At 44.0% G+C, this 25517-nt stretch overlaps 1 protein-coding gene across 1 annotated transcript; it reads right to left on the bottom strand.

Annotated features, from left to right (window-relative positions):
• Window positions 1-11115: 11115 nt before the first annotated feature.
• Window positions 11116-14515, bottom strand: LOC117477198. The gene is made up of 7 exons (XM_034123857.1): window positions 14396-14515; window positions 12970-13293; window positions 12575-12835; window positions 12408-12452; window positions 11953-12039; window positions 11844-11872; window positions 11116-11294 (listed from the first exon to the last, which is right to left on the bottom strand). The coding sequence occupies exons 1-7, from the start codon at window positions 14454-14456 to the stop codon at window positions 11220-11222; spliced, it is 882 nt and encodes a 293-aa protein (XP_033979748.1). The 5' UTR covers window positions 14457-14515; the 3' UTR covers window positions 11116-11219.
• Window positions 14516-25517: the final 11002 nt, after the last annotated feature.

Below are 25517 nucleotides of genomic sequence, written 5' to 3' on the forward strand. Positions count from 1 at the left end.
CTCATCCATCTCTCCTCTGATGGCTGTGGAGTTCATGTGTGAGATTAGCTTTTAAATCTCATTAGTCTTTGGTTGTTATAAAAATAGTGAAAAACTGTAACATCAGATGTTTATGTTTGATGTATTTCTTGTCTTTGGTTATTCAGAGTGAAGGTAACTGTAGGCCTTCTTCATCAGCAACACAACAGAGGAAGTTGAGCATGTAAAGATGGCTAGTTTTAATGCATGTTAACAACATGCTGGTTCCTCTTTGTATCTCTGCAGATTTATTTTTACTTTTTCTGAGAACTGAAGAAGCGTTTCTTTGAAGAAGTGGTTAACAGCAGCAGCAGAGCTCTGCAGGTTCTATTTCGTATAAGGCCCTCTAAGGCTATCGCTTTTGGGTAATCCCACTGCACGTGTGCAGCACTGACAGACTTAATCCACGCCCACCTATGACGTGGGCCCCACCTACGGCCTCACTTCCGTATAAATAGGAAGTAGGCCCGACCATCTGCTCCCATTTTTCTTCAGCACTCCGTTGCAGAAGCACTGGCCCTCTGGCCCACAGACAGCGGAGAGAGGACGCTCTCGCTGCTGCGGCCGAGGATGATTAGCTAGTCCAGGAGTCTTACTCCGTGGACCAAAACCTTGATTTATGGGATCCGAGTGGCGGGCAGCAGTCAGGCGACTCCTTCCCCTCCATTCACGGATCACCATGGGGTTCCCCCGGCCCCATCCTCCCTCTCCTCCGGACGGGGGAGACTGGGCGGGGGCTCGGTGTCAGCCCGACATATGAGTTACGACCGGCTGTGGCTGGCTCGCTCCAGGGAGAAAGGAAGCGGCTTTACACAGACGATACAGGTAAGTACTGCCGGGGATGGGAGCACGCAAACGCGGCTCTCACTCCCCAGGTGTCGTGCACTCATTGTGTCCGTCTCCCTCTGGCCCACAGACAGCAGAGAGCGGACGCCTCCTCGCGGCTGCGGCTGAGGATGATTGGCTAGTCCAGGAGTCTTACTCTGTGGATCAAGCCCTTGATTTATTGGATCCGAGTGGCGGGCAGCAGTCAGGCAACTTCTTCCCCTCCATTCACGGATCACCATGTGGTTCCCCTGGGCCCATCCACCCTCTCCTCCGGACGGGGGAGACTGTCAGCCCGACAGCCGAGCCTATGGGTTCGGCTGCCGGGCTGACACCGGGTCACCGGGTCCCTCTATCCGCCATCTCGGCTCTGCCGTATAGGCGGTATTCTCCAGGAACTCCCGGAGATCATCGGAAAGGCAGCCGCCTAATGAGATCTCCCCGTTCCCCCGGTTCAGGAGAGCTCTCCTCCGGATGACATAAAAAAGCTGTATAAGCGGCTGCCTCATAGCCTGTCGGTTATTAGGCAGCACAGGCTTGTTTCCTATGTCACAGATATGCCTCCACACACCTCCGCTCATTCCTCAAGCGGGTTTGAGCGTGAACGCGCCTCAATGTCCAGTTTACGAGCCTTCTCTTAAACGGCGACATGATGAGAGCCGCTGTGCAATACAACGTGTGGAGGTGCATAAGCCAGCTGGGGTTAACCGGTCGGTTAACAGACAGCGGGGCTCGCCGTTTGAGCCGGCTGTAACCTGTCAGTTAGCAGGCAGCAGGGCTCGCGGCACAAGCCAGCTGTATTTAACCAGGCGGTTATTAGATAGCAGGGCTTGACGTTTAAACCTGATGCTCCTAACCTGTCGGTTAGCAGGCAGCATGGTTTTTTCCTCTGTCCCAGATGTGCCTACTACACAACGGTCGTAATGAGCCCAGGGCTGTTATTACGCACTGTGTGAATAGCACTGCACACACCTCCGCTCATTCCTCAGCAGGGTTGAGCGGGAACGCGCCTCAATGTCCAGTTTACGAGCCTTAAAACTCCTAAACAGAGACAGGGTGAGAGCCGGTGTGAGATGCAGCGTGTGGAGGCCCCCTCGCAGCTTTTTCGGTCTGGGCCCCTCTTGGGTTGCTTCACGGGCAACGGCGGCGAGGGCTCTGACGTGGCTCGTCACCATGACAACCACAGCACATTCCAGAGCATGTCGCCCGCTCTCAGAGTATTACTCAGAGTGGCGACGCGTGTGTTCGGTGGACAGATGGTTAATATTATGCAGCAAGGCCCACCGGGTAAGCCGGCTGCCCCTAACCTGTCGGTTATAGGCAGCATGGCTCGCTGCATACATCTGCTGTCTTTAAAACCTATTGGTTTTTAGGCAGCTCGGTTTTTCTCCTCTGTCCCAGACCTACCTCCTACACACGGTTGTAATGAGCCCACGAGTGCCATTATTACAGTGTGGACAGCACTGCACACACCTCCGCTCATCCCTTAGGGGTGTTGAGCGTGAACGCATCTCAAGGTCCGGTTTACGAGCTTTCTCCTAAACGTGACATAAATGAGAGTCTGTGTGAAATGCAGCGTCTGGAGGACTCTGGCGTGGCTCGTCACCATGACAACCACAGCACATCCAGAGCAGGTTCGCGCGCTGAGTGGACGGCGCGTGTGTTCGATGGACAGAGGGAAGTGATATGCAGCAAGGCTCCCCGGTTAAGCCGGCTGCCAATAGCCTATTGGTTACTTGGCAGCATGGCTCGCTGCTTAAGCCGGCTGGGTTTTTTAACTTATCAGTTAATAAAACAGCAGGGCTTACTATTCAATTCGTCTACCTTAAACCTTTCGGTTATTAGGCAGCACGGATTTTTCCTCTGTCTCAGACGTACCTCCTACCCACGGTCGTAATGAGCTCACGCCCCCCAGGTGTCATGCTCACTATGTACCCATCTCCCTCTGGCCCTCAAACAGCAGAGAGCGGACGCTTTCGCTGCTGCTGCGGTCGAGGATGATTGGGCAGTCCAGGAGGTTTACTCCGTGGACGAAGCCCTTGAGTCCTGGGTCTGAGTGGAGGGCACAAGTCGGATGACTACGCCCCCTCCATTCATGGATCAAAGGGGCCATTATTACGCCTCGTGGGGACAGCACTGCACACACCTCCGCTCATCCCTTAGTGGTGTTGAGCGTGAACGCGCGGTTTACGAGACTTCTCCTAAAAACGGCGACATAATGAGAGCCTGTGTGAAATGCAGTGTGTGGAGGGCTCTGGCGTGGTTTGCCACCAACCACAGCACATCCAGAGAATGTACACCCGGCGCTATCAGAGTATTACTCAGGGTGGCGGCGTGTGTGTCTGATGGACAGATGGATAAGAGGCGGATGGGCAGAGGGTAGTCTCTGCAGTTCGCCTCTCCCCCCCGCAGTTCTACGGGATACAGGGAACCCTGTCATCCCAGGAACAGTGTCTCGCGCTCCGTGCAGAGCGGCAGGAACTCTGTTAAAGGAAGCCTTTTTCCAGGGTTCCTCAAGGGGAAGAAAATCGGGGGTTTTTACTCCCGCTATTTTCTGGTCCCGAAGGAGACGGGGCGGGAGGAATGAGACCCATCCTCGATTTGTCAGTGTTCAACAAGGGAATGGCCTTTTCCCATGCTGACGATCAAACAGGTGCTGGAGCATCTGTCAAGCCTGGGTTTTCATTATCAAATGGAAGAAGAGCTGTCCTCTTCCCTCCCAGGTTATCATTTAACTGGGAGTGGAATTGAACTCAGCCCGCATGAGAGCGCGACTCTCACAGCAGAGAGGGGAGAAAGTGACAGCTCTCCTCCGGCGCGTCACACACCGCGGGGCGGTGACAGCCTTCGCCGTGATGCAGCTTTTAGACATGATGTCAGCTGGTCACGTGGTGATCGCCCTGGGTCTCCTTCACTTGAGGAGACTCCAGAGGTGGTTTATTCGCCTGCGCATCGACCCTGTGCGTCAGAGGAGACGCATGGTGTACATTCCTCCTTCCGTGGGTTTGGTTTTAACCTACTGGAAAACTCTCCACGTCTTGTCAGTGGGGGTTCCCCTGGGCAGAGTGACGTCACACACCGCGGTGTTCACAGACGCATCTCTCGCAGGCTGAGGAACGTGCATGTCGCAGGCAGGGGGGGGACAGTGGCCGGTTCACATGTCTCTCCATATAAACGTGCGGGAATTACTCTCCGTATGGAGAGTAATCCAGCATTTTTTCGCCCCGTTGCGGTACAATCAACATGTGTTGATTCGAACAGACAACAAAGCAGCGGCGGCCTACATAAATCGCAAGGAGGTGTACGATCAGAGCAGCTGCTTCACACACCAGAGCATCCTACACAGCCAAATGGACAGCGTTCCGTTTGACATGTAGGGAAAAGCCTGGACCCCGTTACGGTCACCCTGCCTCACGTGCTGTCGTTCCTCCAGCTGTTGCTGGACAGGAACTGGCTTATAGCACGGTCAAAACATATGCTGCTGCCATTTCATCTTGCCACGTAGGTTTGGTGTCAGCACGGTGTTTAGTCACCCTCTGACAAAACGTTTTCTACGGGGAGTACAGAGACTCAGACCTGTGTCACGCGCTTTGGCGCCTCAATGGGATTTGGCTTTAGTATTACGCGCACTGAGAAAAGCTCCATTTGAACCTTTAGATCAGGTCCCCCTAAAAGTTCTTGTCAGCCAAAGTAGCTCTGCTCTTGGCTCTGACATCAGCTAAAAGGGGTGAGTGATTTGTCTACTCTCTCTGTGGCTCCGTCATGTCTCCAGATCCAAGGAGATGGCAGCTCAGCTGTTTTGCGCCCTAGCCTGGTTTTTATGCCAAAAATTATCACAGGTCTCTTTTTTAGATCAAGAGTGATAACTTTGGATGTTTTTTTTCCTCCTCCTCACACATCAGAGGAGGAAGCCACATCTCATCTCCTCCGTCCCGTGCGCGCGCTGTCATGCTATACGGCATGCGCGGCTGTGTTGCGCAGTTCCCAGCGTCTGTTTGTGCATTACAGAGAGCGCTCAATGGGGCAGCCTCTGTCTGCACAACGCCTGTCACACTGGCTGTGTGAGGCTGTGTCACAGGCGTATGTCTCCTCTGGGGTGGATTCCCCGGAGAACATCAAGCGCACGGCACCAGAGGAATTGTATCAACCTCTACGGCGTTGCACGGAGGACCGACAGTGGAAGACATTTGCACTACTGCTTCTTGGTCTTCCCCCTGTTCTTTTATTCGTTTTTATTTGAGGGATGTCTCCCATTCCTCTCTGACACACTCAGTACCGAATGTCCTGTCAGAGTGAGTAATGTCGGGGACACAACTGTGTGCCCTCTCTCCTGCCTGTTGGCACTCAGAGAGCTGCCCTGTTCCCTCTCTTTTTTCGTTGTAACAAGTGGGACTTTGGTCTCTACTTTTTATAACGACAGGTATTCACCTTCATTCCCTCATGGAGAATATTCATTTTAAATGCTACATTTCCAGGGACTGTGATGCTCCATTACGCATAGCGCAATGGACATGGGTTATTAAATTGAGTAGTTATGTTTTTGTGCTCCTGGTAACGGACGGACCAGTGGGGCGTGGACTACATCCTGCTTCGCCCTTAACCCAATAGCGATAGCCTTAGAGGGCGAAGCCTTATACGAAATAGAACTGGGGTTACGTATTGTAACCCAGCTTCTATGAGTATAGGCGCAGCCCTCTAAGGTTCGGGCCCCACTGGCTCCGTGAATAGCTGAAGAAAAGCTGTTGGCGTGGGAGCAGATGGTCGGGCCTACTTCCTATTTATACGGAAGTAAGGCCGTAGGTGGGGCCCACGTCATAGGTGGACGTGGATTAAGTCTGTCAGTGCTGCACACGTGCAGTGGGATTACCCAATAGCGATAGCCTTAGAGGGCTGCGCCTATACTCATAGAAGCTGGGTTACAATACGTAACCCCAGTTTTACCCTCTGATGCCGACCACATAACCATCAGAAACATTAATAAACTTGTTAGCATCTTGACAGAACACTCCACCATCATTCCTGTCCCCAAAAAGACAATCATCACCTGCCCCAACGACTACCCGCCCAGTAGCACTCACCTCCATCATAATGAAGTGCTTTGAGCGGTTAGTCAAATTATTCATCACCTCCTCCCTCCCTGAATCTCTGGACCCCCTGCAGTTTGCCTACAGAGCAAACAGGTCCACAGACGACGCCATAGCCCTCACCCTCCACACTGCCCTCTCACACCTGGACCCGAAGAACAGGAACACATATGTGAGAATGCTGTTCATTGACTACAGTTCAGCATTCAACACCATTGTGCCCTCCAAGCTGGCCATCAAGCTCAGAGACCTCGGGCTCAACAGCGCCCTCTGTGACTGGATCCTGAACTTCCTGACGGGCAGACCCCAGGCAGTGCGGGTGGGAAATATCACATCCTCCACCCTGATTCTCAACACCGGTGCCCCTCAAGGCTGCGTGCTCAGCCCTCTCCTCTACTCCCTGTTCACCCACGACTGCGTGGCCACACACAGCTCCAACACCATCGTGAAGTTTGCTGATGACACGACCGTCATCGGCCAGATCACAGACGATGACGAGACGGCGTACAGAGAGGAGGTCGAAAACCTGACATCTTGGTGCCAGGAGAAACAACCTCCATCTCAACATCAGCAAAACAAAGGAGCTGATTGTGGATTACAGGAAGCAGCAGGGAGAGGGACACGCCCCCATCGCCATCAATGGGACTACGGTGGAGAGAGTCAAAAGCTTCAGGTTCCTTGGGGTCCACATCACTGAGGACCTGACATGGTCTCTTCACACCACCACCATCACCAAGAAAGCTCGACAGCGGCTCTTCTTCCTCCGCAGGTTGAGGAGGTTCAAAATGGATTCCAGGATACTCTGCAACTTCTACAGGTGCACGATAGAGAGTATCCTCACTGGCAGCATGACGGCCTGGTACGGCAGCTGCACCGACCTCGATCGTAAGGCTTTACAGAGGGTGGTGAAAACTGCACAGCACATCACCAGGACGGAGCTGCCATCCATGGAGGACCTTTACTCCCAGCGGCTCAGGAAGAAATCACTACGGATTATCAAAGACCCCCATCACCCCAGCCACAAACTGTTCTTTCTGTTGCCGTCTGGCAGACGTTACCGCAGCATCCTGGCAAGGACAAGAAGATTCGGAGACAGTTTCTTCCCGCGGGCAGTGAGACTGTTAAAAAATTGAACTGTTGAAAACAACTTCAAACATTCAACTGCTACTCAGTAGTATGTATCTAATACCTAATATATATATATCATTCCAATAACTTGTATATAGACTCATACTGCACTATTCCACATCATAACTTTATTTCATTTTTATAACTATTATTATTTTTGTATTGCTCATGCTCTTATTGTTATTATGTTATGTTATTATGTTGCATTGTTGGAGAAGCCTGTGACATAAGATTTTCAACTGCATAATTACTCTGTAGCTATGTCAGATTGACAATAAAGAACCTTGAACCTTGAGAAGGATAAAGAGTCTGACGCAGATCTGCAAAATGGGGTTCCTTATTCCATTCTTAGAGCTTCCTCTATGACGCTCTGATGCACTCTCCAGGAACGCTGAAGAGTACGTAAGTCAAATCAAACTGTATCACTTTCTCTGTTGCCTCATACCTGATCCCAGGATATCACCACAGCTCCACTAAATGTGCAACACCTTCCTTGGCTCTGACACAAACTGTATGTTGTTTACAAAGTGAGAGCCAGGGCAAAGAGAGGTGTTCAACCCAACAAAGCGTTGTGTTGTCAGTGTGTTGGAGATAGAGAGAGAAACACAACTCATTATAACATTGATTAAAAGTACTCTTTTTATTTGGATTATATATCATTAAAGCCGTAGTAAAAGAAGGAGTAACATATTCCATTAGGACTTAAGCTAATTAAAACATCCTAAGATACTGGAGGCATTTCAGCTTTAGGAAAACATATAGAGTAACAAGAGAGTATAGTAAATATATTGTATAGACTATTGATCAGATATATACAGCATGTGCAGCAGTTACAGTAGGCAGTACAGGTATATATACTGTAGGTATAAGTACACGCTATGCTAATTATAAGACATTATATTAATCATTAATTGAAAACTAGATAAAAACCATTATTAAAGTTATTAAATCGACACTAAGGTGAATGATTCCCCTAGAGAACACAATTAACAAAAACATTTGATGGATCATTTTACAATTTAGATATTTTATGAATTCAACCCAACACTTGTATGTTTGAACATGTGCAGCAGTTACAGTGAGAAGTGAAGGTATAAGGTGTGAGTACAAGTACTGCTAATATTGAGATGTTATATACAGAGACTGTAGACTATAGATCAGATATATAACTATGTATGGGAATGTGAGAGCATACTTAAAGGATGTTAAATCAGAAATGAATGAATATAATGAGCTTTGTTTCCTATCATATGGAGGTGAGTTTCTGAAGGGCCTCTCATGGGGCTCAGGTGTTCTCAGTCATCAGAAATGTTCCAATGATCTCATGGTTCTCCTGTTTTCTCCTGTAGAATATGAGGAGGTGATGTTTGACAGCATGGACTCTGAGGGGAGTTGATGTTGTTGATCAGTCACACAGAGGCAGAAGCCCCTCCATCGTTTTCATAGTTCACCTCATCTTCATCTTCATCTTCATCATTCTGCTCCTGTCAACATGGAACAGAGACATGGTGAAAACACAGAGCAGAGCTGGAAAGTAACTAAGTACATTTACTCAGGTTCTGCTCTTAAGTACATATTTTAAGGACGTAACTTCTGTCTGTGTTTTCCTGTTTTCTGTTTATTTTCCACAACATATTTCTAGACCGACTGGAAAACTGCATTGGACTTTCGGCAACAGTTCTAAAGTGGTTTGAATCCTACTTAAAGGACAGGAAAAACGTAGTTTAGGTACCTTTTTAGAGAGGTTTAGCAAAACAAACTCCACCTCTGAGGTGATTTGGGTGGAAATGCGGGTTTTACCGTTTCTCTGGAACCCATTGGTCGATTTTGGTGATTGACATCTCTTTCTGACCGTTAGATCCAATAGAATCGAAGAGGAATTTCCCCACACACACACATGGTAAAGAAAAAAGGTGCGGGCTTTGCGCATGCAGGATTGCATCAGAGTGAACCTGTCTCTCACTCTGACATCTGGAAACGGAAAAGCAGGTTTATTGCTTATGGATTATCAGAAATCATTTCAAAGGGACACAGACACATTAGATTAACCTATGGTTTAACTTCAGCAGCGTTTTTATCGTTTTAATGCCATTGAAGACCACTTTTGACCAGACAACGACACAGGTAAGCCATGTTAGCATTTTTAGCTACCTAGCGCCACATGTTTTGATGTCTGTTTTTGTTTATAAAGTTGCGAGTTCTTATCATAGAGTGATAATTTATGTACCCATCGATTCTGTGTCACCTCACGATCAGATCGATGGGTCGGATGTGCAGAAAGGATAAATAATAAGGTTTTATGAGTGAGTTTCGGTGCAATAAATCTGTTAGCATTTTTCGCTCGTTGCTAATTCAGAGGCTCAGCGTTAGCATTGTGGTTTTCTTTTTGTAAAAAAAAAAAAAAGAAAAGTTAGATGAGTTTCTTCCCGTTACATGGATATAAAACATTCATAGTTTATTAAATGTTAAGATGCCCTCAGACACTGTTTCCTGCAAGATGTTGCGGGAGGGCCGCGGTACCGGGGTCTCTTGGGCTTAACAGGTTAAGCGTGTCAAACAATATCAAACAGGCCCGGCCTCAGCCTCTCAGCGACTTTGTTTGTTTCCTGCTGTCGCTATATCCTGTGATAAATGAGAAGTCACTTCCTCATCCATCTCTCCTCTGATGGCTGTGGAGTTCATGTGTGAGATTAGCTTTTAAGTCTCTTTAGTCTTTGGTTGTTATAAAAAGAGTGAAAAACTGTAACATCTGATGTTTATGTTTGATGTATTTATTCTCTTTGGTTATTCAGAGTGAAGGTAACTGTAGGCCTTCTTCATCAGCAACACAACAGAGGAAGTTGAGAATGTAAAGATGGCTAGTTTTAATGCATGTTAACAACATGCTGGTTCCTCTTTGTATCTCTGCAGATTTATTTTTACTTTTTCCGAGAACTGAAGAAGCGTTTCTGTGAAGAAGTGGTTAACAGCAGCAGCAGAGCTCTGCAGGTGTTACCCTCTGATGCCGACCACATAACCATCAGAAACATTAATAAACTTGTTAGCCTCTTGACAGAAGGATAAAGAGTCTGACGCAGATCTGCAAAATGGGGTTCCTTATTCCATTCTTAGAGCTTCCTCTATGACGCTCTGATGCACTCTCCAAGAACGCTGAAGAGTACGTAAGTCAAATCAAACTGTATCACTTTCTTTGTTGCCTCATACCTGATCCCAGGATATCACCACAGCTCCACTAAATGTGCAACACCTTCCTTGGCTCTGACACAAACTGTATGTTGTTTACAAAGTGAGAGCCAGGGCAAAGAGAGGTGTTCAACCCAACAAAGCGTTGTGTTGTCAGTGTGTTGGAGATAGAGAGAGAAACACAACTCATTATAACATTGATTAAAAGTACTATTTTTATTTGGATTATATATCATTAAAGCCGTAGTAAAAGAAGGAGTAACATATTCCATTAGGACTTAAGCTAATTAAAACATCCTAAGATACTGGAGGCATTTCAGCTTTAGGAAAACATATAGAGTAACAAGAGAGTATAGTAAATATATTGTATAGACTATTGATCAGATATATACAGCATGTGCAGCAGTTACAGTAGGCAGTACAGGTATATATACTGTAGGTATAAGTACACGCTATGCTAATTATAAGACATTATATGAATCATTAATTGAAAACTAGATAAAAACCATTATTAAAGTTATTAAATCGACACTAGGGTGACTGAGTTCCCTAGAGAACACAATTAACAAAAACATTTGATGGATCATTTTACAATTTAAATATTTTATGAATTCAACCCAACACTTGTTTGAACATGTGCAGCAGTTACAGTGAGAAGTGAAGTTATAAGGTGTGAGTACAAGTACTGCTAATATTGAGATGTTATATACAGAGACTGTAGACTATAGATCAGATATATAACTATGTATGGGAATGTGAGAGCATACTTAAAGGATGTTAAATCAGAAATGAATGAATATAATGAGCTTTGTTTCTTATCATATGGAGGTGAGGTTCTGAAGGGCCTCTCATGGGGCTCAGGTGTTCTCAGTCATCAGAAATGTTCCAATGATCTCATGGTTCTCCTGTTTTCTCCTGTAGAATATGAGGAGGTGATGTTTGACAGCATGGACTCTGAGGGGAGTTGATGTTGTTGATCAGTCACACAGAGGCAGAAGCCCCTCCATCGTTTTCATAGTTCACCTCATCTTCATCTTCATCTTCATCATTCTGCTCCTGTCAACATGGAACAGAGACATGGTGAAAACACAGAGCAGAGCTGGAAAGTAACTAAGTACATTTACTCAGGTTCTGCTCTTAAGTACATATTTTAAGGACGTAACTTCTGTCTGTGTTTTTCCTGTTTTCTGTTTATTTTCCACAACATATTTCTAGACCGACTGGAACACTTGATTGGACTTTCAGCAACAGTTCTAAATTGGGTTGAATCCTACTTAAAGGACAGGAAACACTTAGTTCCTATAGGTAACTACACATCTGAGTGGACCAATATGACATGTGGGGTTCCTCAGGGCATTATAAAGAGCTGTTGATTCAGCTACATGGTCACTTTGAAGCATCCTTAATGAGCATTTATTACATTCTGTTGCTGTTTTTTGTTATTTTGCTTAATGAACTGTTTTGCTTTTCTGAGATCATTTAATTTGGATACATACATATTCTAAATTAATCTTGTGTTGCATCTTCTCATGCCTGTCATATATCCACTGTTACCATTGGATAGCAAATAATAAACACATTTAATTATTCAATGTTCAAACTCACCATGTTTTCTTCCGTCTGTGCTTTGCTCCCTGAAAAAAGGACACAACAAGTTGATATTAGATTTCACCTTTATTTGTATTGTTTTCATTTGACCTGTGAATGATCTCACCTTTAGCTCTTGTCCATATGTTGACTGTAACCACGGTGATGATGAGAGCCGCTAAACCCACAGACACCATGATGAGCCTCAAGCGACCTGGAGAGAGAAGTTAGAAGAGTTAAATACAGTCTCTAAAATGTGAATGAACAAAATGTCTCTTGGCTGTTTGATGCTTCCTCGTCACCTTCACACAGGGACACGTACAGAACATACAGATACAAACACAACTTATTTATAATCCACACAGTTCGTTTTTTCTGCATCCTCACCTTAAGGAATGAAATAACAACAAGCTGTACAGTTATAAAAACAAATGTAATCATCTCACATCACGACATAAAGATGTGACGCATCAGGATGAATGATTTTAAACAGCTCATCATGTTCTCACCTGAGGACTGAAGAGAAACAGCTGAGGTTCTGTGACCATCAAACACTTTACAAGTCAATCAAGTTAACCTTACCTGAGTTTAAGTTGTTTTTAGCTGCTGCTGGTGTTTTCCCCTCACCTAAACAGATGAACAAAACTTAACAAACTATTCAATTTTAAACGTCCATAAAATAAACAAATATTGAAGTATTTTTTTTACACCAGTGAGAAGTGATTTTAAACAGATCATCATGTTCTCACCTGAGGACTGAGGGCTGAAGGTCCACACGTTGGAACCATCAGTTACTTCACAAGTAAACAACTCAGACCTTGATGTGTAACTAAAGAGAGAAGTCAGAAATGTCACAGAGGCAGAGCAGAGAGACTGTGATGTCTTTATATCTCTGTGATCTTTATCCACATCTCGACCCTGAAGCAGCCACTTCACTGTGTGTGGACACCCTCCATATGTCGACACAGAGCAGTTTAGTGTCACCTCATCATTGTCCTGATGTTCAGTCACTGAAGATGGAGATATTGTGAGAGAAAAGACAAACAGAGTAACATTAACTTCATCACTGTAATCATTATTATTGTAATGATTTAGTATATTGCTCTATAGAGACAGTTTAAAACATCATGATGTAAATACTCACTGGTAACAACACGCAGATAAACCCAAGAGTCTGAACCTTGTTGTTCTCCTGATCTGAACTGGCTGCAGGTGTAACGACCAACATCCTCCTCTGTGACCTTCTTTATAACCAGAGAACATTTCTGTGTAACTCTCAGTCTGTCTGATTTAGCTTTGGCTTCTTTGTGAATCCGTCCATCTTCAAACAGCCTCACTGCTGCTGGGCTTCTTGAATGTCTGAAGCTCCACGTAGCACTCTCACACTTATCCTGATCATGTATCACATTGTCAAAAGGCAAAGTGACTTCATCTCCAGCTCTGACAGTGAGGGAGTAACCTTTCAAATCTGCAGGTGTTGGGGAAAAAAATCAGAAATAAATATAGACGTCATAAATGCTGACAGAATAATGATTTATTATATAAAAAGGTAAAGAGTTAGAGTTCTGGTTGATCTGTTTAATGAATCATTTAACGACACATTCAAACCAGAGTTAATTACAGATCCACATAACTAACTGAAGTGTTCATAGTGAGTGTGACGATCACTTTAAAGAGGATTGCTATGTGGGTTTTAGTGACCAAGAGTTCACTAAAGTCACCACGTTACAAACACAACTCATCATTCTCAGTTAAAGGAACAGTACGTAGTAAAGTACCGTTAGTGATATTAAAGCTGTTTTATTTCATGTAATTGGTAAATGGTAAATGGACTGTATTTATAAAGCGCTTCATCCAGTCTTTCACCCCCTTAAAGCGCTTTACATACAACAAGTCACCCATTCACACCCAATGCATACAGAGCAATGTGCCCCTTGCTCAATGAAGGGGTTAGAGCCATTTCCCTTTCATCATTATGGTTTGAATGTTTGTCTTATTACTAAAAGGCTTTAGAGGAAACTCTTAACTATTTATTTTTGTGAGTCACACTACGCTTTAAAAGATGTTAGTTTAAGTCTCACTTATTTGCTGTCAGGTATGACGTGCATGTCTATATGTCTATATGTCTATATATGGCATGACATTGGTTCACAGCTGAGGGTGTGATTAGACAGGAAGCGGTAGAGTCTTTTGACCGTGTTCTTTTTGTTCTTTTTTGATACGGAGAACTTTTAGTTACTTTGAAGCGAGGAAGTTTGTCTTCATGTTTGTATGTCACCTTGATCAAAGAATAAACCTGATTTGATTCAAAGCTACAACGATCTCTGCAAAGTTAGTTTGGAAGCAAAGTGAGGCGCGTCATAACCCACAACCCCGATAGAGGAAAGTGGATATTAAATGTAGAAACTGATTCAAACTCCACGACAGAAGGTATCATTCACACACCGTTCCCCATTGGGAGCGACTTGGGGTTAAGCATCTTGCCCAAGGATACATCGATTTCAATTGAAAGACGCCCTCACTAGCTTTCATTAACAGTCGTAAACAGTGTGTGTTCTCTGCATCCTCACCTGAAAAGTGGAGCAGCAGCATCAGGAATGAAGACATCATGATCCTTCTGAATTCAGACATCGTGCTTCTCTCTCGGTCTCTGGCTCTCGACTGTCAGAGTCTCTAACCTGCTGCTTCTTTATTTCTCTTCTGAGAACTGAAGGGGAAGTGTTTCTGTGAGGATGTTGTTAACCTGTGGTTTTACCCTCTGATGCTGAGCAGATAAGGTACGTGCTTAACCAACACATTCTCACTCTCAACTCGCACTATAGTGACGTTATGTCAGGATCCCTTGGCGTCACAATCAAACACAGTGGGGGCCCTTTAGCGTCGATTTTCAACTATCAGGGAGTCCCATTGACTTGCATAGAGCTCCCTGAACGTTGGTAATAGCAGACGAGTTGGGATCGCGGAGAAATGCTCAATATCAAGCAACACTTATTATTTTTTTACTTCTTTATTTTAATTGAATAATGTCTGACTTTAGTTGCCGTCAGTTAGGGGGAGAGTAGGGGCTCAGAATACTGAAATCTGTATTGTTTCATCATTTTTTCTAATTGTGTATTCTTTTCTAAACCACACACTGTTATTTACTCAACAATAAGACACAATTATCCTTGTGTTTATTTATTATCAACAGAGGAATAATTCAGGCCGATATGAGACGGATCAGTTTGAGCTGACATCCAGTCAAACTTACATTGAGACACAATCTGGATGTTTATTTTAAGATGACTGCATTTCCAGGCCCTGTGTGTCTCAACACCAAGTGCAGTATGTGGAAAAGATTTGCCACTGTTTCCATCTTTGCTGAATCTGTTCATCTTATTGAAAAATACAGCATGCACTTGTCACCCTAGAGCAGCGGTGTCAAACTAAAGGCCCGGGGGCCAAATCCGGCCCGCGACTATATTTCATGTGGCCCTGCAAGAGCTTGCAAAGAATATAATATGTTTATTATACGGTTGAATGCCGCTTTACAGAGGCACGTTGTCCATAAACTACATGTCCCACAATGCATCTCATTTTGTGACGTGCACACTGAAGAGATTTGCAATTATTTGCCCCAGACTTCTGCTTTTCAGACGTAGTTAATTATGAAGTTATTACCCTATCCGATAATAATCCAATGCAGAGGCAATGATCTAATATAATACATTATTTTATATATATGATGTATTTATATATGTATTTATATATAGTCTTAAAGTTTTGAACTGGCTTTTAATACTAGTTGAACATAACATTTTGATATTTGTATGTGTTTTTATATGTTTCTAGTTATTGTGCTTTGTATTATTGTTTTATTATTTTACTCCTATTGTGTTATTTTATATTTGTTCCCTGTGCAGCACTTTGGTCAACTGAGGTTGTTTTAAATGTGCTATATAAATAAATAAAGATTGAGATTGAAAGTTACGACCGGCCCTTTGAGTGCAACCATAATGCTGATGTGGCCCACGATGAAACTGAGTTTGACCCCCCCCGCCCTAGAGGACTCGATGCAAAGGACAAACTGGCACAAATCCACGGCTCCACGTCTTCCACCTTCTTCTGGCCATCGCATTTTTGGCGAGACGTTGGAAGTAAAACGAGGTGAATGTAAAAGGGGACATACCAGTGGCGAGCCGTGAGCTTTATACCTAGGCCCTCTGACTCCCACCCCTTCCCTCGAAAAAAAGAAAATAAAAGAGTTATTACGTCACAGCGTATACTTCAGCGGAATATCAAAACAACGGCCCAGGGTGCAAAACGCATCAATGACAGCGACCCTCTACCACACAAAACAACACCTGTGAACCCAATTTGTGTTCTTTGACATTGAAAATGATATTGCATTGTGTTTGTGACTTTCGTTGCAGTTGTATGTCTTAAGTGTAATTTGGCATGCTTTTATTTTGAAGGCGAGTTCACGCTGTTGACAGGAAGTTGTTGTTGCTATGGAAACAAGAACAGTTTCACAGCGGGCGGAACTGTCATAAAGTCCGCGATAATAAAACCCACCCATTTAGAGGGAAGATATGATTGGTCAATTGTACTGTCATTTGACATTACTCTCTCGTTCAGTTACTATAGCGGGCCCTCTGTGAATCGCAGAGAGGGCCAGGTGAGCTTCTTTCACGTAACCCACATTCAAACAGAGACTGAACAGGCAGATTCGAAGGATTTATTTCTTTGGAAATGTTATTTTATTAAATCAAGTTTTTTTTCGGTAAAACTAATGAAAAATATAATAAAAATAATATTAAAAAAATATATATTTTAAAAAAAAATATATTTTTTTAATGTTTTTAAATATTATTTTTTGGAATATCTTAGGCCCTCACAGAGGGCCTAGAGGGCCCTGACGGCTCGCCACTGGGACATACAATATATATATTAATGCTGTGTTGTTTACATTCTTATTGGCTAGTTTCTCTGAGTTATAGCTCCACATGATTTAAGGGGCGAGCAGATAAGAAGCACACACATTTGTGTAGAAAGTTTAGACACATTAAAGAGGCCCTATTGTGCTTTTGGGGGGTTTCCCTCTCCTGTAGTTATATAGGTTTGTATTCATGTGCTGGCTAAAATCTCTGTGCTTTTCGCCCCCCCCTACACTCACGCTTCTATTGGCTAGCGCTCCAACACATTGTACGTGATAGGCTAAGGGGCGGGACATCTCTAAGCGGTTGACCAATCACAACAGAGCCGGCCAGCTAACCAATCAGAGCAGACTGGGCTCTGGTTTCAGACAGAGGGTGAAAAGAGGTGCTGCAGCACAGGCAGTATGAGAAAAATAAAGAGCTTTTTGAACATTAAAGCAGGGAGTGTCTTACAAACGTCTGTGAGTAACGGGCCGTCTCCACGGCAGCGTTAAAAAATCTTGAAACGCTTCTGCCCATTCACTTTGAATGGGGTGACGTCACTTTTTTTCGCTTTCGCCGAAATGCATTGTGGGCAGGCGAGCGGAGATTCTCAGGATTTTCAAGATCCAAAGTTGAACAATGTTCAACTTTTGAAGCTGAGGAGGAAGCGTCAGCCAATCAAATCCCGTGTACGCAAATCTGACAATTCAAGCTCTAGCCAATCAAACGGCGTGTATGCTGGGAGAGACATACCGCAGGTCATTTCCTCATATTCCAAAACATGGAGGAGAAATTAGCGGTAGCGAATCAATCACCCGGTGCTTTATGACCAGACCTACTGGGATATAAACCGGAGGAGCCAGGCATGGAGGGAGGTGGCAGAGACAGTGGTATGTTTTCGCCTGTTTTGGGGAGTTTATATCCAGTTTACTTCGAGCTTTTTGGCTTCATATGTCGCGGGCGGGAGATTCATGTGATTGGTTGATCGCAAAAAAATCCCCAAGCCTCAGATAAGCCCACCTCCAAGATTTTTTTAACGCTGCCGTGGAGACGGCCCGTAAGTCTTTGTTATTGGGCCTTATGTGGATCCAAACATACAACTACACTTTTCCACTCTGACACAGAGGTGGAACAAGTCAGAGATGGAGTACTCGAGTGCCGATTTTCGGGACTCGTGACTCGACTCGGACTCGCGCACTGATTGACGCGACTCGGACTTGGACTCGTGAATTCTCACGCACGATGACTTGGACTCGGACTCGGACTCGTGAATTATCGCGTACGCTGACTTGGACTCGGACTCGTGAATTTTTCCCCCCACGATGACTCGGACTCGACTTGTACATTGACGCTCCGACTTGGACTCGGACTCGAGCAAGTTTTCTATGGAGTCTGATGTCCTCTATCCTGGCGTGTGCACCTGCGTGGCGGGTTCACGTACTGGGCCCCGCTATTCAAGTCTAAAGATGTCTAGAGACACACTCCGCATCGTGCTGTATGCTTTCACACATTCTGCTTCCACATTGGAAAAGAGCAGCGCAAAATGCTCTATGTGGAAACAATATTGAAGAGAAGGCTCCGTAACACATTACTCTAAACATCGAGTTCAGACATATAGGCTGTCTTGAACACTATCATCAGAGTAACGTGATCTAATCAATACATAAAGATTCAGCCGATAACACGAAAGCACATGGCTACTTAACATGCAGAATTACGTCATTTTGCATGCTAAGTAGCCATGTGCTTTCTGGGGCTAAATCTTTATCAGTAAACCGATTTAACCGGTAAAAGTTCCTTCAAAATAAGAGTCCCGATCTTATTACTATCAAAATAAAAGTGCAAAACGAAAACTTCAAATATAATCACTTCTCTAAAAGGTAACTCATTTTAAACATAGTTTATTTATATATAATAATAATAATATTAATATTAGTAATAAGCTTTATATTTGTATAGCACCTATTACAAGAATTGTAGCCAAACTGGCTTCACAGCAGTTCAATAGACAGATTAGTATAACATGACAGGATAAAAGCAATGTAGAGGAGCAGCTACATTTCAACACATATATCCACGAAGATTAATACATGAAGACTTGTGACTCGGACTTGACTTGGACTCTTCTTAGGTGACTCGGACTTGGACTCGGACTCGAACACAGGTAATGATGACTCGGACTCGGACTCGACTCGGACACTCCTTGGGTGACTCGGACTTGGACTCGGACTCGAACACAGGTAATGATGACTCGGACTCGACTTGGACACTCCTTGGGTGACTCGGACTTGGACTCGGACTCGACTACGACTCTCCCTTGGTGACTCGGACTTGGACTCGGACTCGAAGAGTGGTGACTCGAGAGTGACTTGGACTTGTGAATTGGTGACTTGACTACAACACTGGAACAAGTACTCAGATCTTTTTTTTAGTAAAAGTAGAATTAGTTAATTGTGAACATTTTTTATTTAAAGGTCACCGAGAGAATCAGCACTTTTGAAACAGGGCTGAAACAGAGGGGGTTATGGGTAATGCTGCAATGATCTGTTTGGTGTTTGGAGCTAAACACTTCAGAGACATGATTGTTCTGAGTTAAAGAAACAAACCAGACCAACAGTGTCTGGAATAAAACCTGCATGTTCTGCCGGGGTTAAAATATAACCTCTCTGACACCTCAGACCGTCTGACACTGAGCGGAGGAGGTTTGCTGGTAGAGAGATCATGGAGAAGAGAGAATACTTCATCAGCTTCTAGACAAGTCTTTAAGTCCGAGATGAGTCCTGCACAGTTTTCTATCTGAGTCATGTTTAGCCCTTAAGGTCACAAGGAAGTCAGAAAGGTAAAGTCTGAGTCACTTTGGTCATGCCTGAGACCATATCTGTGTCTGAGGTCAGATGCCAGGGTCAGAGTCAAGTCACCGAGTTAGAGAATAACTTAACACCTTCTTGCTGCAGAGAGTTTCACTTCTCATCCTGCAGCCATGTTCAGGATATCAACACTGTTTGAGGTTAAAGGTGCAACAGAGCACATGTCTGACTTCTAGCAGCAGCTTCACTGGGATCTAAACTTTAATCTGTTAGTAACACTTCAATGTTCAAGTTGCAGAGTTAATGTCAAAGTCACTGAGGTCACTCCTAAGTCTTTAAGTAGGTGTGTAAAAAAGTGATATAACATACATGAAGCACTTCAAAGTCCATTGCAGATTATGCAGAAATATTCCCATCATCACTTCGCACAGGTCCGATATAACTTTCCTGACATTAACAAACAGAAATTGACCCTTGAAAACACATTGCATATATATTTTGTATTATTTAACACATATAAAAAGGTGCTTGCACTTCCTCATCGCCTCAAAGTCGGCCATATTTACTGAAAAGGGGGCGTGGCTGTAGAGGGTTGCGGTCGAATACTCCAAAAAAACAGCTCCTAAATTCTAACCCTATCGTCTATTCCTTGACCTCTGAGTGAAACGTCACGGGGTTAAGGGATAGTGGATAGGAGAATTCAAAAGGATTTAGGAGAAGAGACTGCGGTGCTTTAGAGAATCCGACTGCACTTTCACTATCCGACGTGTTTATGATGCGCCAACAGAGGTCATAAATGTGCGCCTGCTGCTGTGGGGAAACTATGGAAACTACAGTTTTCTATACAGCGGACTACAACATGGATGTTTAATAAGAACGAGGGACTACTGTAAACTCATCTAGAGACTCTGCACCGTGCTCTGATGCTGTTATGCTTTATGAACGGGGACAACAGAGAAACATATTCTTCATGACCAAAGTTGGATTGAAATAAAAAAGGAAAGTGAAACTTATGCTCGTCACCCTCTCCCTCCGGTCCACATTAATACAAATGATCCCAATACGTATGATTGTATGAAAAGATCTTAAAATCAATACAAATGTATTTATTATAAACGTTAGTCCTTAACATCTATCACTGTGTATATCACCATTCAAACATCTTTTAAAAGTTGAACAAACCCCACACAGCTCAGTAAAGACTGTGAAATGTTGACTTTATTTGATCATTTCAGTAAAAACTAACGTTCATATTTCTCTTTTTGATTATAATACTGATGAACGTTCAAAACAAAGCACTTTGGCAACTTACCACATACGTTTTAAAATGCTTAACAAGCACCGTAACTTTCATGATATCATTTCTCGTTCATAATCGGTTGTTTCCGTGAACGGCCGACTGTTGTGTGACGGCAAATGCGACGGCCGCAAGGCATTGTGGGGCAGCATTTTCTCCTCTCCTTTCGGTTAGGGAGGTCCAGTGGTTCCTAAGCTAAAGGAGGTTATAAAGGAAGTTTGAAACCTCCTTTCCTTTCATTTAGAGAATTCGAACGGCACTTATCATGGCTGCCACTGAGGGACTTCCGGGTCATTTCACTCCGTTAGGAAGGTTCCTAAGCTAAACGGACTATTCGACCGCAACCCTGGAGTCCACTTTATATCATGTGGAACATTGTGATTGGTTAAAAGACATCCAATCAAATCAGTGTGTGCATTTGGGTGACTGCAATCATAGAACTAGACATAATAGATGGATATTAAAGGGTTAACTTGTGCACATATGGACAAAGTATGTATTATATTTAGGGCTGTCAAGTTAACGCGTTAATAACACGTTAACGCAAAAAAAGATTAACGCCACTAATTATTTTAACGCGATTAACGCATGTGTATTTTTTGTCCTCGGCCGCCCCGCCCCGTAGTTTCAGAGCGCATCGACTTTAAAATACAATCTACAAGCTGATGCTGACAGCCCCGCTCCTGCCGCCCGCTTGTGGCAGACCACACTTCCACGCTCACCGGCAGGCCCGGACTGGCCATCGGGAGGACCGGGAGGGTGTGTGTATGCGTGGCGCGAGCGAGGCACACCTTACGTGTTGTTGTTGTTGTTAGCATCTGGTGCTAGCTAGCTGCGCGATATAAGGAGCTGTTTCAATGAAAACAGAGGAGCGACATTTCGCCAACAACTGCGCCGAGCACTTGACTTTATGCAGGTAGCCAGACAGTGGGACATTGTACGAAAAGTCAGCACACTCAGCACGGATAGTGCGCGCAACATGATTGCAGCGTCCAGGCAGCTCCCATTCGAGCATATATGCCTTGAGCTGCACATAACTCCAACGATCCATCACAGTGTCTCCACATTCACACACACACACACACACACACACACACACACACACACACACACACACACACACACACACACACAACACCAGTAGCGTGGCGTGGGGAAAAATTTAGGGGAAGCCCATTTTTTTGGGTTGGTTGGGGGGGGGGGGTGGTCAATAACGTAACCAGATGAGTGATTACAGCGCCCGGTATCATTTTACACACATCTGTATCACACAGATGCAGGACTTGCACACGCCTGTTATCTAACCGACAGGTCCGCACGCACTCTCCAGCCGAAACTCTCGTTTTATTAATTTAAGCATTTTCTTATTAATTTATGCAGACACACCCCCCCCCCCATATGCATGCAGCCGCTCAATGCGCAGTGCAGATTCGGTAATGAATAAAAAAGAAGCATTCATTCACAAAGTAAATCAGGAGACCTTTAAAGTTGTATGTACACATCAAAGTATCAGTAGGCGTGTATGAAACACATGAATTCAAAAACAATTATGTACAGAAACATTTGCATGCGATAGTCCACCTTCTCTTCCCTTCCCTTTCTAACACACGGCAAGTGCAGCAACAGTCCTCGTCTCTGTAATTAGCTCAGTCCGTAGTCCAAAAGTAACTAAAAAATATAAACAATCTCATCTATTCAGGTGAAATCGCCAGCCGCCTCTGAAGGGAAGCCAGAAGCAGCTGGCTTCCCTTGGCATGGCCCTGACCAATCACAGGTTGGCAGGGGCATCACGTGAGCCTCATCTGATTGGTCAATCCCTCAATTATTTTCACCAAGGGAAGCCCAATCCGACTGGCCTCCTCTCGCAACAGTGAATGCAATCTACTGTTTCACCATAACATCTAGAGGGGCGCTGTTTGTTTCACTCTTTGTAAAATACTCAATGAGAGTGGAGGAGAGACGGGCCGGCAGCAACACACAGCAAAGGAGAATTATCGAAACAAAACAAAATGTTTTTATTTATTTATTTAAATTATAACTACAATCCGAAAAAACAGGGGAAGCCTGGCTTCCCTTGGCCTCCGGGAGAAAACGCCACTGCACAACACACACACACACACACACACACACACACACACACACACACACACACACACACACACACACACAGTATTATTGTATGAGAGAGGTTCCAGGTTGAATTGAGGCGAATATTTGTAATGTTCAGGTTGTTGTGTTTAATATTCATGAGAATATTTGTCATTGTTCAAATGATAATAAACAAACATATAAAGCATATTTGTCCACTCATATGTTGATAAGAGTATTAAAAACATGAAAAATATCCCTCTAAGGTACATTTAGAACAGATACAAAATGTGCGATTAATTTGCGATTAATCGCGATTAAATATTTTAATCGACTGACAGCCCTAATTATATTGTATAGTATTTGCCATTTTATATTGCACTGTACTCAGCTTTTTACATATTTTTTGTGTAAATATTGTCTTTATTTGGAATTTGTTACAATATTATTTAAGATAGTTTTTAAAATAGCTCTAATAATAGTACTATTTTTGCTCCTTTCTTATAACGTACGCTTCTTTTGCTTTCTTTGTGCACCTTTTATGCCAAAGATAGTCCTCCTTGTATGTATAAATACTTGTTTTCCTAAAGGACTTCAAAGACTAAATGTCTCAGTGTTTTGTGTCTGAAGCTGTTGGTCGGTCAGGTCAGTGAACGCACCACGGGCCTCATTTGGATGATGCCTGATCAATATTTTCATGATGCGCACTGATCGGTGTATCAGCTCTGAGCAGCTTGGCAGGCTCCTCTCATCGGGGGCTTCATTATCTCGTCTCCCCGCTGATTTGCATCGTGGACAGAAACGTATGAATCCATTTGTGCCCTCACTCTGAATCCCTGCAGCCAACTTGGAAATGATGACGCCTACTCTGATTAAGTAAAAAGAAAATACTGGCATGAAAGTAAGAGTCATTATGGAAATATATTGAGCTTACTGACTATTCATGGGATCTGCTTCCAAACGAGGAGGATGTTTCCAGCGCGGTGTCAGTGTTTTTTCACCTTAACGGGTTTGAATCAGTCAGAAATCTTTGCTTTTCGATGAATTAAATTACAGTGTGAAACATGTCATTTACAAAAATGTATATATGCTATTATTTTAATTTGTTTTAAATATGGTAGACCACATTTTAAAAAGGACATATCCTGCTCATCTTCAGGTTCATATCAGTATGTAGTGTCTCTACTTTAAAGAGTCCTCTCCTGCTGATGTTCAGGTGTATATCAGTATGTAGTGTCTCTACTTTAAAGAGTCCTCTCCTGCTGATGTTCAGGTGTATATCAGTATGTAGTGTCTCTACTTTAAAGAGTCCTCTCCTGCTGATGTTCAGGTGTATATCAGTATATAGTGTCTCTACTTTAAAGAGTCCTCTCCTGCTGATGTTTGGTGTATATCAGTATGTAGTGTCTCTACTTTAAAGAGTCCTCTCCTGCTGATGTTTGGTGTATATCAGTATGTAGTGTCTCTACTTTAAAGAGTCCTCTCCTGCTGATGTTCAGGTGTATATCAGTATGTAGTGTCTCTACTTTAAAGAGTCCTCTCCTGCTGATGTTCAGGTGTATATCAGTATGTAGTGTCTCTACTTTAAAGAGTCCTCTCCTGCTGATGTTCAGGTGTATATCAGTATGTAGTGTCTCTACTTTAAAGAGTCCTCTCCTGCTGATGTTCAGGTGTATATCAGTATGTAGTGTCTCTACTTTAAAGAGTCCTCTCCTGCTGATGTTCAGGTGTATATCAGTATGTAGTGTCTCTACTTTAAAGAGTCCTCTCCTGCTGATGTTCAGATGTATATCAGTATGTAGTGTCTCTACTTTAAAGAGTCCTCTCCTGCTGATGATCAGGTGTATATCAGTATGTAGTGTCTCTACTTTAAAGAGTCCTCTCCTGCTGATGATCAGGTGTATATCAGTATGTAGTGTCTCTACTTTAAAGAGTCCTCTCCTGCTGATGTTCAGGTTCATATCAGTATGTAGTGTGCGTCCATTCTTTAATGTCAGTCTGCTCTGATTGGTTAGCTGGCCGGCTCTGTTGTGATTGGTCAACCAGCTTAGAGATGTCCCACCCCTTAGCCTATCACGTATGTTGGAGCGCTGGCCAATGTGTGTCACTCTGTTCCTGAAGTAAACAAAAGAGTGCAGTGGAACTCCCTCTTGTGGGAAGTTTAGGATTTGAGCCTTTGCAGATAATTTGCATGGGGCCTCACTTTGGGCAGCCTAGGTTTAGAGTGAACAGTTAGAGATAATTTCTTGTAGTTTTTGGTCATTACATTTCCTTTTCCAAGTGGCCTGAGGTGAGGAGAAGGTCGTTGGGTGGAGGTTCAGCGCTGTAATAATGCAGCTTCTAACCGACCGTGAGATGTCACACAGATGGAGCTCCAGAGGAGAGAGGCTCTGTTTGTCTGTGTGTCTGTCAGCATGCATCAGTGTTCATCTCTGTGTGTGTGTGTGTGTGTGTGTGTGTGTGTGTGTGTGTGTGTGTGTGTGTGTGTGTGTGTGTGTGTGTGTGTGTGTGTGTGTGTGTGTGTGTGTGTGTGTGTGTGTGTGTGTGTGTGTGTGTGTGTGTGTGTGTGTGTGTGTGTGTGTGTGTGTGTGTGTGTGTGTGT

This window comes from Trematomus bernacchii, unplaced genomic scaffold (assembly GCF_902827165.1).
Source record: "Trematomus bernacchii unplaced genomic scaffold, fTreBer1.1, whole genome shotgun sequence".
NCBI classification, from domain to species: Eukaryota; Metazoa; Chordata; class Actinopteri; order Perciformes; family Nototheniidae; genus Trematomus; species Trematomus bernacchii.